The sequence below is a fragment of the Alligator mississippiensis genome, chromosome 1 (genome assembly GCF_030867095.1).
Source record: "Alligator mississippiensis isolate rAllMis1 chromosome 1, rAllMis1, whole genome shotgun sequence".
Taxonomy (NCBI): domain Eukaryota; kingdom Metazoa; phylum Chordata; order Crocodylia; family Alligatoridae; genus Alligator; species Alligator mississippiensis.
Genome location: NC_081824.1, coordinates 60,899,052 through 60,918,658, shown reverse-complemented (window position 1 = coordinate 60,918,658; position 19,607 = coordinate 60,899,052). Strand labels below are relative to the sequence as shown.

The 19,607-nt window shown below is 40.8% G+C and overlaps 1 protein-coding gene across 2 annotated transcripts in view; it reads left to right on the top strand.

Annotated features, from left to right (window-relative positions):
* COL9A1 (collagen type IX alpha 1 chain) overlaps window positions 1-19,607 on the top strand; it is a 97,399-nt gene that overhangs the window by 54,930 nt on the left and 22,862 nt on the right. For both annotated transcript variants that reach the window (XM_006263154.4, XM_019496724.2), the window contains 9 exons: window positions 1,421-1,474; window positions 1,628-1,681; window positions 1,809-1,862; window positions 2,056-2,109; window positions 3,072-3,116; window positions 5,865-5,918; window positions 6,023-6,076; window positions 16,942-16,995; window positions 17,792-17,863. In XM_006263154.4, the coding sequence (XP_006263216.2) occupies window positions 1,421-1,474; window positions 1,628-1,681; window positions 1,809-1,862; window positions 2,056-2,109; window positions 3,072-3,116; window positions 5,865-5,918; window positions 6,023-6,076; window positions 16,942-16,995; window positions 17,792-17,863 (495 nt within the window). The remainder of the gene's footprint in view (window positions 1-1,420; window positions 1,475-1,627; window positions 1,682-1,808; window positions 1,863-2,055; window positions 2,110-3,071; window positions 3,117-5,864; window positions 5,919-6,022; window positions 6,077-16,941; window positions 16,996-17,791; window positions 17,864-19,607) is intronic.

Here is a 19,607-nt window from a genome sequence, read left to right as displayed (position 1 = left end):
ATGTAGACACACCCACTGTGACTGGAATCAGTCAGCAGGATGCATGAATGTTTTTCTTAACCCCTAATAAACCTGTAATTATAAGAAAGAGACTCTAGACTTTAATTCTTAATAATAAAAGCTCATTCAGGTTTATTATTCATAAACTAGCTTATTGACCCTAACACCTGTGCCCAACTGGTACATGGTACTAGATGGGTTATTTCCTGGTATAGGTGTGAACATATAACCTTAAAGCCAGATACAAAGTACAAAGAGTTTCCCTTTTTATATGGTAATTAAACAATTTAATGTTTACAGCATGCACATTCTAGTTCTCACCAAATAATGTGACATGTTTTGGTGATATTATCTATATCCCAGTTTTCTCCAGATAAATGAAACAGTTGTACATACAGGGAAATCTGTTCATCAGGTCATTCTGATCCCTGTTTTGGTGTTTTGTAGCACTCTTATCAACGTTTACCTATCCATTGGCCTTCTAAGGCACCAAACTTACTTTTTCAATGCTTCCATTTGTGCCATGTAGAGTATACTTAGTTCTGTTCTCAAGCCTACTTTGGTCTATGCTGGCAATAGTTCTGTGTGATTTATATATTGAACTGATCAGTGGTTTTATTTAATCTATACTGTATCAAGGTCTGCTAGATCCTGTGCTGAAAACTGTGTCCTATGATTGATTTTCATGAGCAGTTTTCAGCATCAATGTAGTTTTGTTTAATTTATTTTCATGCATTTGGTGCTTCCTGCAGGAAATCTATAGACTCAACACCCTCCTTAGAATAGATACCAAAAGAACTAAATCTATTTTTTATTTAATAGAGGGAAATACCCTTCCTTATCTCAAAAAAGTAGAGTGAACTTCATGTGTACCTACAGTTGTCTAAATGGTCTGTTCAATATGGACAGGAGCACGGTGCAACCCAGATAGCCAGTTTCTCTGATCAGATGAATCTGTTTACATTTGTTGTAATCAATGGTCCCATGTCCATTTGCCTCAGCTGGTTCTTTGTTTATAAATATCTTGAATTATATTTCCATTATTGATGAATTCTTCCCTTTCCATATGAAATAATAGTTCTTCATAGATTAATCTGAGTGTGGGTAAGTGTGAAAGCAAAATGAAGTTTGAAAGTCAGGAGGTAGACCGTGCATCCGGAAACACCTAAACTCTAATGGGCAACTCTGGGAGTTTTGGGTTCCTAAGAAGTTCAGGACTGCTCAGGGGCCCACCAAGGTCTGTCTGCAGTACTTATGGAACTACCCAAGGCCTCAAGTTAAAACTCAAGATGCATGTAGAATGATGAATAGGTTCTCTGAACCACAGGGAATTTAATCTTTGATATTTTATCAGATTTTGTTCTGTCAAGGTTACCAGTTATTTTCATATTTTGTTGCTAAATCCAAATATTTCTTACAGGGTGACCAAGGACAGAGAGGTTCTCTTGGAGAGTTAGGTCCAAAGGGAGACAGAGTGAGTTCAAACCAATTTCCAATCTTATTTAAAAGTAAACTGTTATAATAATTAATATTGTGTGTTATAAGTTCTGGAGGTAACTTACTATGGATTAATTAATGAGTATTCTTGCAGCTGTCATTTCAACATCTTTTTTTTTTTTAATTGAAGGGCCCTCCTGGTCCAAGAGGAATAACTGGTCTCCCTGGGCCAAAAGGACAACCTGTATGTATATTTTGTTATTTAAAATGTATTGCCTCCTATAATGATAACTTATATTTCACATGCTGGGGAACAGCTTTAAGGAAAGTAAAGAGTACTGTTTATAACAATGTACTATCTGTCTTTTAAGGGCTTGCCAGGAGTTGATGGCCGGGAAGGGATCCCTGGAATGCCTGGAGCAAAGGTAGGGAATATTTTTATACCTGCTGTTGTCAGTGCACATGTGGCTTGATACAGGGGGTTGAAATTTTGCCTGAGCTCCATTCATCAATATGTTTAATATGTTTTTGGTTTGTGTTGCTGTATCTGGTTGTGTGGACATTGTTATAGTAATCAAAGATTTATTATTCTTAATGTAAATCAAACATTTTTTTCAGGGTGAACCAGGAAAACCTGGCTCTCCAGGGGATGCAGGACTTCAGGGACTGCCAGTAGGTATCTGGACATTCTATGGGAAAGTTAAATTCAGCTCATACATAATGAATAGACTACTCTGTGATGTACTACTGGTGTTTTTTGGATGGAAAAGCTGAGTGAACATTTAGGGAGGGTAGCACCCATGCAAGGGGGATCCTGCAGTGTGTAACTAAACTAGGTGTTTGCATAAACAAAACCTCCTGGCCTTTGACATGTTGGGGAAGTAGGTTTCCTTCATGAGGAATGTTCAGCCTGCAGTTTCACCAAGAGTTTTAGATTAAATGTTTGTTGATTTGTGGCTAGTATAGGTTGACACAAACAGCAGCTCTTAGGTCACTCAGGCACAGCCAGTAAAAGAAGGCAGGCACAGCAAGAAGAGGCTGCGAATTTTAAATCATCTTTGCACATTTTTGTTTAGTGCATTTTGGGACCATCCATTTGGGGTGCCTGTACATGTGCGGGGTATCTGCTCCAACATGTTCTAATTAGAACATGTCGTAGCACGCTCATTTAATTGAGTCTTGTTGAGTGTTCTAATTAGAACACTCTTAGTAGCCTCACTGTCACACGTATTCAGCGTCCCTGCATTTCAAAATGGTGGCAGTGCCGTTTTGAAGTGTGAGATGTTGAATACATGAGATGTTATGGGCGTTTTAATTAGAGCAGCTCCCAAGAACCACTCTAATTAAAATTTACATTGCAAAACTTTAAAAAATGACAAGCTCTCATTTCTGTGACCTACTTTTTGCCTGTTTACAAATTGGGGATAATCCAGTTTATCTGTTATGTTATAAGTATTATTAATAGATGGACTTCAGGCTTTATCCATTACTGCTTGCAAATGCCTCAGTATCTTCATGTGGAATAAACTAGGAAATTATAGCATCAGGTTAATTTTTAAGAATGATTGCAGTAATCACTGTACATATGTTGACAAACTCCAAAATAACAAATAAATGATGTGGTTTTTTTTTAGGGTTTACCTGGATTTCCAGGTGCAAAAGGTGTTTCTGGACCAAAGGTAAATTGTTTAAATATTCTACTTTGAACACTTCTGTTCCTTTAAAACTGTTTTTTATACTTATATACTTTTAAAGCATACAGGGAAATTTATTCATTTGCCATTTGATTAAAATGATAGTGAATAGAATTTGAAATGCCGTATTTACTTGAATGTAAGATGACCCCTGCAATAATTAGATTCTATACATGGAAAATTTATAAATTTGTTATAATGTTTTTAGGTATAGAATCTAATTGTTGGAGGTTTGCCTTGAAATTGTCCCCTCTTCCCACTGCTACAGCTGGGAAATAAACCTGGGTAGGGGGTCAGCTGGTTCCTTTACCCTTTGCCTCCTACCCCCAACTTTTTCCCTCCTCCCTATTTTAAGATCCTGTTCTTCCTGAGCACATGGAAATGAAGGGCAAAATTTGTGCATAGGCAAATTACTATAGGTATCCTTTGACTTAGTTCAGCTAGAACAGAAAGAGTTTACCTTTTTTTAAACTGCTGTAAGTTTTAGCACAGATGCTCCATAAGCACACCTTTAATCAGCACTTTGGTACTTACTTCTACTTAGTACAACCTATGCATGATAGTCAAAAGTGAAAAGGCTCATAACTTACTATTTAGTTCAATGGGCTGGGCCCAGCAGAGTAAACGGCTTTTCAAGCCATGATGACTCCACAGCTCAGCACTGTTCACTAAGTGCATGTACTCCAGATACGCCCCCCCCCCCCCCCCCCAACAAAGGATCCATGCACTAATTAGCCCACCACTCATGACTGGAACCAGGTGTTCTTGTCATGAGTCCTGGGATCCTCCAAAAATTTATATGCAGCTGAGACAAAGGGCAACTTGGTTTGGCTGCAATTCATGGATAGCGAGGCCACTAATGATGTGTGACAGGCTGAGTGAGGGATCAACGGAAGGATTCTTGGTGAACTGACATTTAAGGCTGGCGAAGAAATAGGAATAATTGGAAATGGGAAAGAAAATGTGCAGCTTAGCCATGGGAGTGAAGAGGAAGTTGAAATGCATTCAGTGTAGCTGCTCACCATGTCTTGAAAAAGAGTCGGTGCTGAGGGGGACTGCATAAAATGGGCACTAGTATATATTTTGTTCAGATGGACTACACTAAAATCTGTACGTTTACTGTATGCGAGTCATGTGTTTTATTGTCATGTTCAGTATTGCCTGCATTTAATCAACATCACAGTTGGTTTCTGTTACTGAGCACGTGGCACTTTTGGCACAGCTTTATGATAGATAGTGCATATATTGTACATTTCTTGTATGTGATTGTAAGTTAAGTGACTTTTGTCCCCATGCTGATTGGGGGAAAAAACATATTTTGTATTTGAGTAAATACAGTAAAGAAAATGAATGCCAGCTTGTATAGTGCTTGGTCTTTGCAGTTCTTTTTCTGTGCATGTAGCAAGAATTTTGGGCAAAAGATGAAAGAAGATGGTGATTCCAAACACTTAAAAGGAAGTAGTGTCTTTGTGTGCAGCATGTGATTGATCTGTGGAACTTAGTGCTACAGGGTATAAAATACTGTTAGGTACCCTAATGAAAATGGTACATACTCATGTATTGAATAGAATTACAAGGGCTATCAATTCTAATAATTCAGATAACTAAAATTGGCAGCAGCAATTCTGCTGGAGCCTTTCAGAAATATTCACTTAGGGGTTAAGCCAAAACATTCAGTATTTTAAACCAGAAGTATCAAACTCATCCAGCCCCGTGAGCCAGATTAGTTAAATGAGACTGGTCCAAGGACCATATGAATAGTGCAGGGCTGGTTCTGCAGGCCAGATCAGACCTATGGACCCTCCCTCCCCACCGACATACTGGATCAAGCCAGTCTGGCCAGTCTGGGACTGTGCTACACATGGCACCTGCTCCAACTGGTCCAGGACCCATGCTTCACACAGCACCCACCCTGGACTGCCTGGAGTAGGTGCCATGGAGTAGGACCCACACTGTACATGGTACCAACATGGGGACCCTTCCTCTCCACATGCTGCACCAGGCTCCTGAGGCACCCGTTCCAGGCAGTCTTGGCTACAAGCCCCACATGGCACAATGGTGACTACTCTGGTTGGTCCAGCATGTGGGGAGGGGGGCAGGTCCCAAAGAGGGTGCTGCATGGAGCCAGGACAGGTGCTACATGAACCTCGCATCCTGGGCCCTGTGTGCGCCCCATGTGGCATCTGGGCCAACTCAAGACCTAGCACTGGGGGCAGCATTAGGGGTTGGATGATGGGGGGTCCTGTGGCCAGTATATATTTGACATTCCTGTCTGGGCCAAAGGAAATTCAAAAACATGAAAGGCAGTTGATGAGGATTTGACTGAATGTTGCAATTCAGTTTAAGTAAGCTTGGGGTGCTACCAGGCATTCTTATACCACATTTACCGAAATCCAAGACAACTTTGAATTTAAGAGGTGGCCGGAGTCAAAATTGCAGCAGTTGCCTGCCCCCACCTTGCCTTGTAAATGAATCCAAGACAAGGAGCTTTTCCCCTCATGCTGAATTATTGTGTTTGGTTGCTCTACAAACATAAGGGAAGAAATAAGAACTGATTTTAAAGGAGTTGGGTGGAAGAGATTAGCTGGAGACAAAAAAAACGGTAAGACAAAAAATGAGTATAAGATGTTATTGGCATTTTAGGGCTGGTTAATGTCCTCATTAATGTGCTCAAACTGGTCTAAATAATTGCTGTTCTGGCACAGCTAACTTCATCTACCTTTTCTCTAACAGGGTAATAGAGGACCCCCTGGAGTACCAGGTTTGATGGGAAATTCTGGTAAACCTGTAAGATCATTTTCCCTTGTTTTTGTTACTTTTCTTCTTATAAAAAATTTATTTTGTGCAAAGAATCAGCTTTCACATTTTCTCTGTCCTTGTCATTGAAACAGGGAGAACAAGGGGTAGCAGGGGCAGTGGGACCAATAGGACCAAGGGGACCACCAGTAAGTACTATTATAAGTACAATATATTTTTTGCTATGTATGCTGATGATCATAATGCTGAAGGTCATAGTTGAAACCATTAATGTTCTGTAAATACTATTGACCACAAGTGCCAATTATGTAAATAAAATATTAAAGTCTTCAGTCAGGTGGATGCACAACACAGAAACCAAGCAACCTTGATTGGACTCAGAGTACATACTGACTTCAGATGGACCCAAAACAGAACCACAGATATTAATATCCCATAATTTTATTTCTGCTAGTGACATTGAAATTAAAATCTGCATCCTAATCTTGCAGCAACCCCCTTCTTTCTCAATTGGCTGAGCAGAATATCCAGATCCAAATAGAAGGAACCATGGCTGCACATGACAGATCCCATGGTCAGCACCAGAAACCATACCCAAGACCTTCCACACCAGCAGCACAAGTCTTACCACTTGAGCTAGAAAAGTAACTGAGTTAGTTGTCAATAAATGCCTTGCTTTTTTCCTTAATGGGGCTACCTACTAGAAAGAGAAATGATCATATGCACTGATACAGTATGTTACCTCTCTGTACTCAACAGTGTGTTCAGAATGTGAAATTAGTCTTAGCCCCATTTCTAACTCTCCATTTTCAATGCACTGGAAGGCACAATATGAGCACATCTACACAAGGTGTTTACTTTGCAGTTGACTAATTAAATACAAGTACTATCCTGCTATAGAGTTAAAACTGCAGCAGCACACATGTAGAGGATCGAGGGGCTGGCTGGGGCACAAGGGTGCTTCAGAGTGGAGGCTGCCTTCTGGCTAGCTCTGCACTGAAGCACCAATACCCTCATGCCCCAGCAAGCTCCTCTGCAACATGCTGAGCTGGGGTGGAGCAGCCCCTGGCTGGCATGCTGCCAGCCAGGGACTCCTCCACCCCAGCTCAATATGCTGAGAGTGAATAAACAGTTTATTCATGTGCTGTAATTGCATGTGTAGATGCACCCTGGGGTGACATAGCTCTTTAGAAGATTCCATACTTTACAGCTTTTTGCAAGTTGCTGTCTTGCCACTTGTTTCACTTTCTCACACTTACCTGGAATCTTCTGGGTTTGTGCTTGTACATGATGACACCAGTGTTTGACTCTTCTGAACCAACTCTTTAATTTTTAAGATGCAACAATTCACAGTCAAAGAACTGATTCACTTTTTCTATTATATGTGTTTACTAAATGTACCTCATAATAGCATGCTCTTTATTTTGGATCATATCTTTGCATTACTTTTCACCATCAGATGCCTAGGAATGACACAGAACAGGTAAAGTGAAACTTGAGGAAGAATGTCTTGCATTCAAAACCTTGTCTCTCTTTATGCCAGCTGCATAGTTGGTCCAATGGAAGAGATCATCCTAAGAAATCCTTTCCTTTTGCATAATTTCTGCTCCATCATGGCTACAACATCACTCTTACGCTACCATAAAAATAGGTAGAGACAGGTAGTTAGCTTTGTTATTCTGAAATCAGCTTGGGCACAGTCAGCATGTTGCAACATAGTAGCTCAGTATTACATTTGCAATTTTCTAGACTCACAAAAGCTTGGGTTCACTGGTGATATCTAAAATTGCTGGTTTGGATGGATTGGAATTCTTTTTAAAATTGTTTTATTTGCACTGACTATTTGAATATTGTTAACAAAGATGTGAGTTATAACTGGATCAGCAGAAAGTAGTTCCCCACATAGATAATACAAGATAAGCTGCTAAACTATGCTTTTAACCTTGTAAATGAAAGTATGGGTTTATAAAATCAGCAGTCCATAGAAACAAGAGTTGACATGCTGGATTAATTATTAGCAGCCCTGTTGTAAAACAGAAACACTTGATGTAGATTAAGTGCAATGACTTTTCTTATTTGCTGTTCCAAATATCAGCCAGACATCTGGATGTGTTCCTCTTATTTTAGTTTATCATGAAATAATGTACCTATGTCTGTAAAATGTCGTGGAAAATATATCTAGAAAAGAATGACTGGAACATTCATGAACATAGAGAGTGAGCTTGTAAATATTCTGATTAATAAAATCATAGAAATTTACTCACCCAGCATCCATTGGATTAGGTAGAAGTAATCTGCTTTTCATTCCTAGCGTTTCCCTTACTAGTTTATAAATTACCCTTTGATGTAAGTCATGACAACGTTTAACATCATTTGAGTGAGGTACATGGCTGTGATTGGCTTGCATAGGCTTCCTGTTGGCTCTCAGGGAAACGGTGCAGAAAATCAATCTCTTGCAGAAAAGCTCTAGTTAATAGCTGGAGTTGTTTAGCTTTGTTGAGCCTCACTTTACTATGGGTGGATTCTGTTGGTCCTTGCCTCATGTGGAGGGAACGGGGAGCTTTCCCCTGCTGCTTTTGCAGTCCCAGTATGCAAAAGGCAGAATTTTATTTCCTGGTTTCAGGAGCACAGGGATTGCTCTGCTTCTCCTACTCAAGGTAGCTTTTTTCCTTTGCCCTCATCTTTGCACTGGTCTGTATGGTGGGAACAGACTTTACCCCTAAATGGGTGAAGTAGCCATACTAAGAGCACAAGGGTGAGAAGCTCATCTTCTACTTTGCATATAAGGTACAACATGACCCTAGAATACTAGTCCATACTATCTTAGTGGTGAAAATGGTGACCGGATTTTAATGGGAGGTATCAGCTCCAGCTTACAATTTGGGACATTTGCTGCTGTGTGATGACCTCTGCATATGTTGGAAACAGTAATAGAGATACATATTTTCCAATTCAACTGATCCTTATGAAAGAAGGGGAATACAGGGAGAAAGAATTGCTTTTGCAGCCCCCAAACCATTTTTGTTGCTTTCTGCTGGACTGTCTCCAACTTCTCCATATCCTTCCTATAGTGGAGGGCCCAACACTGGGCACAGTACTCCAGATGTGGTCTCACCAGTGCAGAATAGAGTGGAGTACAGTGCAACCTCATGAATCCAGCATTCTTGGGACCGAGCACCTGTTGGATATGTGAAAATTCCAGATTTTTGAAACCAGAGAAGTGGCCAGTCCCGGAGCAGCGACTACATGCAGAGCGGCAGCACAGGGTGGTGGATGGCAGCGATACCTACCACGTGCAAGCTTTCCCTTCTGCTGCTCCGGGACCGGCTGCCACTGCTCCCCAATGCAGTGTAGTTTTAAAAAGTTAATTCTGGATTTTTGATAGATGGATTTATGAGGTTATACTGTAATTACATCCCTCAATCTGCTGGCAATGCTTCTACTATTGCAGCCCAGTATGCTGTTCACCTTCTTGGCAAGAAGGACACATGTTGACTCATATCCATCCTATTGTCCACTGTAACCCCCAGGTCCTTTTCTGCAGAGCCTCTGCTTAGCCAGTCAGTCCCCAGGCTGTAGCAGTGCATGGGTTTCTTTCATCCTAAGTGCAGGATTTTGCACTTGTCCTTGTTGAACCCTATGAGATTTCTTTTAGCCTAATCCTCCAATTTGTCTAGGTCACTCTGAATCCTAGCCCTACTGTCCAGCGTATCTACTACAGCTCCAGCTTTGTGTCATTTGAAAAGTTGCTGAGGGTGCAATCCATCCCATCTTCTAGATTGTTCATGAAGATATTGAACAAAACCAGCCCCAGGACTGACCCCTGGGGCACTCCACTTGATACTGGCTGCCAGCTAGACACTGAGCCATTGATTACTACCCATTAAGCCTGATAATCCTTTCTGTCTACCTTACAGTCCATTTATCCAACCCATATTTCCTCAGCTTGCCTTCAAGAATGCTGTGGGAGATGGTATCAAAAGCCTTGCTAAAGTCAAGGTATATTATGTCCACTGCTGTTTCCTCATCCACACAGCCAGTTATCTCATCAAAGAAGGCAATCAGGTTGGTGAATCCATGCTGACTGTTTCTAATCACCTTCTCCCCCAAGTGGAGGAGAAATGGATTGTTTGAGGACCTGCTCCATGATTTTTCCAGGGACTGGGGTGCGGCTGGCTGGTCTGTAGTTCCCTGGGTCCTCCTTCTCACCGTTCTTAAAGACGGACACTGTATTTGCCTTTTTCCATTTGTCCGGGACATCCCCTGGTTGCCATGAGTTTTCAAAGATGATGGCCAGTGGCTCTTCAATCACATCAGCCAACTCCCTCAGTACCCTTGGATGCATGGACTTGTACACATCTAACTTTTCTAAATAGTCCCTAACCTGTTCTTTCACCACTGACGGCTGCTCACTTCCTCCCCAAACTGTGCTGCTCGGTGCAGTAGTCTGGGAGCTGACCTTGCCTTTGAAGACTGAAGTAAAAAAGGCATTGAATATTTCAGCCTTTTCATCATCATCTGTCATTAGGCTTCCTCCCCTATTCAGTAAGGGACCCACACTGTCCCTTTCTGTTGTTGCTTATATATTTGTAGAAACCCTTCTTGTTACCCGTCACGTCACTTGCTAGCTGCAACTCCAATTACACTTTGGTCTTCCTGACTTCGTCCCTGCATCCCTGAGCAATATTCTTATACTCCTCCCAAATTGTTTGTCTAAGCTTCCACTCTTGTGAGCTTCCTTTTTGAGTTTAAGCTCACCGAAGAGTTCTTTCTCCCTGTCGTTCCTTTCTATCTGTTTTAACAATTTTTGTGTGCGTGTTCCAAGGGGATTTGTTTTTGGTATATGATCAGGAGCTTGTAAAAAATTCCTGATTTGTGCCAACAGTGCCTGAGTGTAGGCACCCAGGTGTGCACTGAAGAGCACCCAGAGAAGTGGACCAGGTGGCACAAATAAAACTGTCACCTTATCACAGAATTGCTTTGCCTTCCAATATAACACTTAGAAATAATAATCATCATCATCAGCTCGTCGGGTAGTGAACAAAATATCAAAACAGGGCTTAATGTGTATCTACAGACATTGTTCTTCCTTTGTTAGTACTGAAATTTCATTCAAGCCATGATGGTAGGGTACAGCCTCCTGCTGGACAAGTTGGAGTTTGGGTGTGATGTAAAGCCAAAGAGATGACAACTGCTAGCTTTGATTTGTTTTCTTTCTTTTTCAAAATAATGCTAATTTGCTTTAAAAAAAGGTCAAAACTTCAGAATTAGTAACTTGAAATATTTTGATTAGTTTCTATGCCTGGTCAAAACCAGAGGACTTTGTTTCTTTTTAAGAATTCTATGACTTCTTTCAAATTTTGGAATTTCATCACAATTTCAAAATTTGAAATATTTGACCAGCTCTGTTCATGTCCAACCACTTGGTCATTAAGACAAACCCACAGCTCTCCTTCAACACATTTTTCCTGCCTTCTCTTTCCTTTTGCATTTCCAGATCACTGCTTTGATTCTCTGTTTCTTTATCATCTGACTCAGTCTCTGCCTTCTGCCTCTAACCTGGCAGTCATTTTGATCACTAATCTCCTGTTTCTTCCTAATTCTTCTGTTTACTTCCTGAACCTGGAGCTGGGACCAGCCATCCTTGGTCACAATAAGTGCTGTTACACCCCTTGACATTTAAGTTGTTGAGTGCATGGCTACTCTGGGATGAATTCCTGGGTTTACATTGAATATGGCCACATGACTACTACACCGCTGCAATTTACACCAGGCTTTAGTTGCTCCTCACTTTCTAAGCGATAACTTTATCTGGGATTGAGTGAGTTACATTAGTTCAAGGCTGTATGTTATGTATCCACTCTACTGTTATTCTGGAGTACTGTCAAAATACCCTGGAATAAATGTGTCTTGTGCCCACGCTATGACCTTCAGTGCTGTAGAGAGACTAGCAACAATTGAAGGGTCAAGCACTAGGGGAGCACTTGTCTGCCTGGAATGACAGGGCCAACAAAGCTAGCATTCCTTCGCTGCTTTGCTCTAGCATGACTTGATTTGGAAAGAGACTGATAATCTAAGTGTGTCATTATTTTCTAGTTTATGAAAAATGTTCTCTGCCTGGCTGTTTCACCTAAGCAGCAAAAGGCGCTTGCCAAGGGAAAATGTCCATTCCTGCTCAGGAGTAGGTTTTCATGCACTGTTGTATAGTGTTTGTGAGCTGTTAAATAACTGCTGCAATTCACTCACTGATGAAGCTGCATTTCAGCAATGGAAAATTAATGTCTTTAGATGAAAGGTGCTGCATCAATAGATTATTTTTTTTATCAAGCCACTTTTGTAATGTATTTATGAAAATGTTGCCACATAGGTCTAAAAAATTGCAGTCCTATACATTGCAATATTTGAAACAGTTATCTTAGTTTTCTAGAGGAGGTTGATAATTATTGAAAACAAAGATAATTCAACTAAATGTATTTATTTGTTGAAGTCCCCTCTGTTTCACTACTGATGATTTTCTGTGGAAGAAAATAAGCACTTGAGGATAAATAACTACATTTCCTTAGAAAATTGAAATGGACAACTGAGAAAAACATTTTAATTGATGCATTCTTTATATTCATCCTTCAGTTAGTAAAAATATTCCTTTGAGTACAAGATGTCCTTGAATTTAAGACTCACCCAAAATTTATGACTCTCAGGAAAAAAATAAAACATCAGTTAAGAAAAAGTTACAAGAATATACTGGCTATGGTCCCAATAAGACCTTTTAATCTTTTTTTCCAGTATAATTTAAGACATAGGACATTTTATAGCAGAAATATTTTGTTTCAAGAAATGTCTCATATCAAAAGAAATAAGGGAATTGTTTTGTCAGTTAACATTACATTTGCTTCACATTATGTTAGCCATTATAAATAATTACAGACCTCATTTGTGGTTTAAATCCTATCTTAAACTATTTGTCCTAGCAGGTGGCTCAAAAGAAAGAATTCTTGAACTTTGAAGTGTCAAGCCTAATCAGTGATGTTTGATTGTGCACCCTCCACTAATTCTCTGTGCTGGGCTTTTCATTTATTAAAGCTTCACACGATGTAATTTCTTCTGTTTGTATTTGTATCAGATGCTTGATTATACTGTTTATTTCCATTTTTTTTTATGTGGTAACTACTTTGTGCAATTCTGAACCTGATAAATAATTTTCAGGGTTCTTAAAAAAAAACACAGAATTTTTAGATTCCTTAGTCTACTAAGTTCAATAAATGCTCTTGATGTATATGTATATCAGTTTGTACATAATTGTTCCTTTTAAAAAATGTTAAGTAGCTATGGTAGTTTTCAGCTAAATTATTTCTTTGATTTTACAGTGAAGCCTGGTTTCTTAGCTATAACCATAGTCTTTTTCTTTTTGAATCAGAAACATCACTTGGATTGTTGTGATATTTAAACTAACCGCCTGATTTAAATCGGTATTTTGAGACCAAGACCTCTTTACCATACTCATCTTTAAGCCAACAGGCCAGTTTTCCTCAGTGGGGAATCAGTATCATAACAGGATGATCAGTCACATTCATGTATTTATGAATGTATGTTGTACATTCATGTATTTTTGGGTGTGCTAATCATGCAGTATATCTGAGTGCTTCATGAACAATGAATTTAAACACCCCCATGTAAAGGTACGAAGGGAGACTGACATCCTCCGGGAAGACTATGGCTAGGTTGTATAACAGTTTATGGCTCCTACCCTGTTAGTCCTACTCTTTTACCAGTAGACCTAGATTCTCCCTTCTGAGTACGTGCCTTGATTTGAAGGTATTTTGTCTTAGACCATACAATATGTGTAACAGATGCATGTTTAACCTTATCAGAGTCAATAGCTGTGCTGTTAACCTGCATGCACATTTGATTTTGCTTAGATAACATACCCAGAGATATAGCTCAGATAACTTTAAATCAAGCTAGATGGTTAATGGGATGGAAAAATGAAGGCTCCAAAAGTACACATGCTCTTTTATTTTTTATTGTAGCTTTTCTTACTCATTACAGCTTCATCATTAATTCTGCTTTCCACTATACCAAAGAGTACAGCATGGTATATTTTGTAGAAAGAACTTTCTTAGCAATGTGAGATCTTATTGCAGCATAGGCTATAACATCTCAGTCAACAGGTGTGGAGAGGGTGCCAGTTTGTGGGTAGATGAGCTTTGCAATTTAGTGATGTGCAGATTAGCCATGTGCTATTGTAGTTCTCAGAATGGTCTGGTAGCAATAGTAAGACTGTAACAACTTAAAAAAAAAAGGCCAGAAAACAGGTAAACTGAAAACTTAAACTAGCCTGTAAATGCATTCTGTCCTGTAATGCAACAGTTCTCAATCTCTTTTGTACAAGGACCCATTTGTAAACATCAATGGCCAGTCCCAACCTAGTGCCTCTCACTCCAGATCTGCTGCCCCCTGTCCCCAAGGGGAGCCCCCAAGCAGCCCATTTGCAGGCTGGAACTCTGCTAGCCTGCAAGGGAAAAGCCACTGTTTCCCACGTTTTTCTCTTTTAAAGGAGAATCCATTTTTAAAGTTTGATACATTTTTTTAAAGTTTGATCAAGGCCCATTCATATATTCTTGCTCCCCACAGGTTGAGAATTGATGCTGTAAAGGTTTATTTTATAGGTAAAACCTTAAAACCTCTAACAGAACTAGCCTGTCTCATTAAGTAAAGTTTGAGTGTTGCTGTAGCCATGATACAGGAAATGTCTAAGAGGCAAGGATTTTTTATAATATCTTTTATTGGAAAAAGTAAAAAATTCTTGCCTCTCAGACATTTCCTAGGCCATCACGGCTCCAATAACACTGTATCATTAGTCCAATAAAAGTTAGTACAAAAAATCCTTGCTTCTCTTAAAGTTTTATGGGGAGTAAAATTCACTCCAGTACAGAGAGCTAGTGTCCCTTAGTATCCCCCTAATTCCTCTAGTGCCTGTGTGTCTCTATCAGATGTGACATCAAAAAGGCTGATGTGGAAGAACCCATCAAGGCAAACTGAGAGAGAAGCCATTGGATCTTCACTAGTACAGATACAGTGGTTCAAAACACCTCCACAAGGCACAAAGGATGGTGGCCTTTGTTTTACACTGTGCAACAGTGGGCGCGTGTATGTATGCATGGCTGTACAGCGCCATTGTTACTGCACTGTCCTTTAGTACTTCCAAAAAGAAGTACTAAAGGACAGTGCAGTAACAGCCTGTACTGCACCATGCCAGCTGCGCATGGTTATTTTTATGAGGGAGCGTGCTGCTATGGTGACGTGGCTGAAGTGTCACGGTTTTTGCCCATTGAAGCTACGTCGCCATAGTACGTTGCTATGGCAATGTAGCATCACTTGTAGATGCACCCAGTATATATGAAATCCCATTTCCTGGGACGATATGTAACAAGCCTGGTTTGAGGAGTATTACAGAAATAAGATGGTTAAATATAAGATTTACAAAAGATTACTTGGTTTCCTGGGTGATAGAATGAGGGTCAAAGTTCTACTATGAAAAATAATGTTACTGGGACTAGTGGTTCTAAAATCGTAGGCACTTTCTGAGGAAATGATCTAATCTCTTTAGGTTACCCAGTTATTCTTAAAAACTTCAATCGTACTAAGCTTGCCTGAGGAGTACCTCCAGGCATTTATAACCTGGTGTAAAACACCATTTTTAGGTCTTTCTGCATAAATTGTTCAACATTATCATAATATTCTTTTGATTCTAACATACTAGCTACAGTTGAAATTATCTACTATATGCCACACTGGAGTATGCAGATATACTGACATCCAAGTCTTATAGAGCCACATACAACAAACTAACTAATCTTTAAACTGATAGCTCACAATTGTATATTCTTATGAACTTGTTAAATGTATTTAACACTTTTGTACGTGCTCTGCATAATTTTATACCAGGTTTTCACCTGGCAGTGGCAATGGCAACAGGGATGCTGGGGTAGCCCTTCAAAGGTCTAGGTAAATGGGGAGCTGGGCAGCCAGTACTTATATTTATCTTTCAGGATCAGGGAAGAGCTCTCCAGAGCCAGGCTCCCCACATACTGACAAGTTTAAAGGCACTTGGGTTCTTAAGTCATATAGATGCTTTTGCATATCTTCCGAATGTTGAAGTGTACCTATAGCTTATATGTGAAGAGATAGTTTTGGTGTTAAACATCAACATGGATATGATGATGCATGAAGTTAAAAATGAACGTTAAATCATGAGGGTATATGATGGTGATGATGTCTATAATCACAAGTTTTCAGGATATTTCCCTCATAAAATTCATAGCTTTTTGTTATCTCAATACGACTCGAAATTTTCAAATGTGGCTCTATATAGTGTGCACAGTAGGGGAGTATGAGCTTCAAGTACTTTGAGACCAATAGTTTTAAAGGTCATTTATGAAGAAAGCAAACTCAAACTGGGCCTTCCTATTAATGGCAGTGCTTAAAGATAATCTTAAATTTAGCTCATAGTTTTAAGTCCTGTGGATATGACTGAACACATGCCTAAAATTAAACTCATGTTTAAATACTGTTCCTGAATAAGGATGGATTTAACGATATGCCTACAAGCTTTCCTGATTTGGGACTAGTGATGGATGATTTCTCACAGGATCAGTCCCACTGAAGGGATCATTATGCCTGTGAGCACTTGCTCACCAGAGGGGGTTAGGGGATCACCACAGTCTGTCCCTAAATGTTATTCAATGTGGCTATAAAAGTATAATGGTTTGTTTTGGGGGAACTGAAAAATCCAGTCATTTAACATTAACTAAAATCCTATGCAACAAGGCACAACTGCATGGTAGTTTTTAAACAATTTCTAAAACTTTTTAGTGTCTTTAAATTAACTTTTGTCTTTTGCATGTTTGTAGTAAAAAACAAGGACCTACATTAATGCCATATAATAAGTAGTATTTCAATACATTTTAAGGGGAAAAAAAGATCCCACTTCGTTTCCAGTTTACAGGAAAATAAATATTTCAGGCAGTAACAATGTCTTTCTATTTCCTTCCAGGGTGGTAGAGGTGATCCAGGTCCTGCTGGTCCTCCAGGACCACCAGGGAAACGGGTAAGCAGCAGATTTCTATTTCCAGTATTTATATTAATCTTGCAGGAACATGAAGAATCCTTACTTGCCTCTTCATTTCTATAGGGAATTGGAGAATGATGATGTGGCTCATGGATAAGCTTCCTTTTCAGTACTTTGTGACTGTACTAATGTAACAATGTGCATTTTTTAAAGCATATGAAAATGTGCGGTATGGGTAGGAGGTGGCAAGGACAAAAAAGTGTAAAGGCTCTTTGTGATTCTTGAAACTGATGTTGCAAACTGTTGTATGTGCTATGCATTTTCAAGAAGCAGGAGGAGTGAAAGGCCACCTTTCTGCTAGCAGCTGCCTGGAGCTAATGAAAAGGATGGATCATGAATGCCCTCTTTTACTACTGCTCAAACAATATTTACACAGTAATAGTTAGAAGCATAGTTAGGGAGGTCTTGGTGAAAGAGCCTGCTGTTAAGGAGGAATGCATGAACCGTGGGGGTGAGACATCACAGGATGGTTTTATAAGACAACTGAACTATTTAGCCCAAGGACTGGAGGGGAGAGTCTAATTACTCTTGCTATTTGTGTTTGGCAATTATACAATCCTCATGAGGTGCTATTTACATGGGTAATATTTTGGGCAATGTTCTGTTACTGTTGCTCACACTGCATAATCCCTTCTTTACTCCATCAGCTGTGACTACTCTGGGAATCAAGTCCTACTTTGGGAATCAGAATCTGCCCTCTTTTCAGCTGCTGGGTTTTTTTTTTTCACTTCAGATGCAATATTGATAAGTTTCCATCCTTGATTTATTTTCACAGGGCTCTGAAGGGGATATAGGACTTCCAGGACTCCCTGGTCCTCCAGGCCTCCTTGGTGTTAAAGGTGACAGGGTAAGAAATGCACTTGGAGGTGTACCAACTGCAATATGTGGTCAGAAGGAAAACAATGATTTTGGCATAAGTATGTAATGATTCTTTATTTCCCATAATTTCTTCCATACCAAGATGTATTGATCTGTTTAGAAACAATGGTGCTTTGTGTATCTAGCAACTACTTATGGCTCATAAGCATGTACCAAAAATACTTGATCTTACTTAAAAAATGGTACATAAAGACAGCTTTTCAAAAGCCCTAAGTCACTTAGGGGTCTTAATCCCTTTGAAAAAAAAATGAGTTAGGCACTCTGGGACATGGGAATTAGACTTTTTAGTCAGTAATACTTTTGAAAACTTGACCCTTTTTCAGTATCTGCAGTGTTTTTGTGTATTTCTCTACATATATTACAGAAATACACTGCTGCAACTATTCAGGTATCTACACACACACACCGAAGCTCATAAGGTACGGGGAGGATAACTCCAACAGTATACTGTAGTGCCCCTGGAGCTTTAGACTTCCACTATACCTACAAGGCTGTTACCTCCCTGGAGTATGCATGTCACAGAAGATCCCAAAATTCCTGTACAAAAGGTGCTCCATTACTACACTTGCTCACAGAGAACACAGAAACGCAGGTCTGGGATGTGAAGAGACTGTGTAAGGGGTTGCTGCTTCTCTCTTCTTCCCTTGGCTGCGAGGGATCAGTGCCAAGTTGTGAAGTTATTGTCTATAGATTGGCAGGTTTTCAAGGGTCATGAAACATCTTTTCTCCCTATATCCTAGGGGTGCACCAATAGAGAGTTTTTGGGCTGATGCTAATAGCCGATTTTTAAGGAGGCATATTGGCCGATACCAATCAATTTTCCAATATGCAGCCCAGCAGTTTGAAGAGCAGTGTCCAGCTGATAAGTCTGTTGTGGTGGAAGAGGAGGGGGAAGCGAAGAGGCGTGCGGGGGAGGGCAGATGGAGGCGCCTGCGGTGAGGGAGAGAGTGGGGTTGGGACAGGGGCTTGGGCAGGCGCTGCCCAGCTGGGGCGGGGTGTGGGATGGAGCAGTGGCTTGTCCAGGGGCATGGGAGGTGGGGGGTGGCTCCTGACATTGCGTGCACCCCAGGAGGGCATGGGGGGCATCTGCCTCTGGATCTGTGTGGGGCACGGGGGGCTGCCACTTCGGGCTGTGGCTGGGGATGCACTGGGCTCTTCCTGGCGGGGGCTGGGTCAGGCTGCACTTGGGGTGGGCAGCAGTGGTGCTGGGAGGGAGGCTATGGAGGGGGTGCTGCAGCCACCCCATAATTTGCTGTATCCCTCCCCACACCGTAGTTCCCTTCCCAGCACCACTGCCCGCCCTGCCCCAAGTGCAGCCCGGCGCAGCCCCAGACCCAGCCTGCAGCAGCAGCTCGTGCCACCCCATGCAGATCCAGGGGCACATGTCCCCTCCATGCCATCCTGGGGTGTGCGCAGTGGTGGGAGCTGCCCCACCCTCCCACACCCCCTGGACAAGCCACAGCTCTGTCCCATGCTCCACCCCACCCTGCCCCAGCTGGGCAGCCCCTGCCCCAGTCCCAGCCCCACCCCCACTCCCTCCCTCACTGCTGCTATATCAACATAAATTGAGCTATACTACTCTAATACCAAGCCTGTTTCAGACCAGTATAGGAGTGGAAAAATGTAACAGTATAGTTGAAACTGTTGATGTGTGCTCCCAAGTAGCAGGTATCCCTCCTTCACTTTTAAACTTTTTAAAAGTGATATCCATC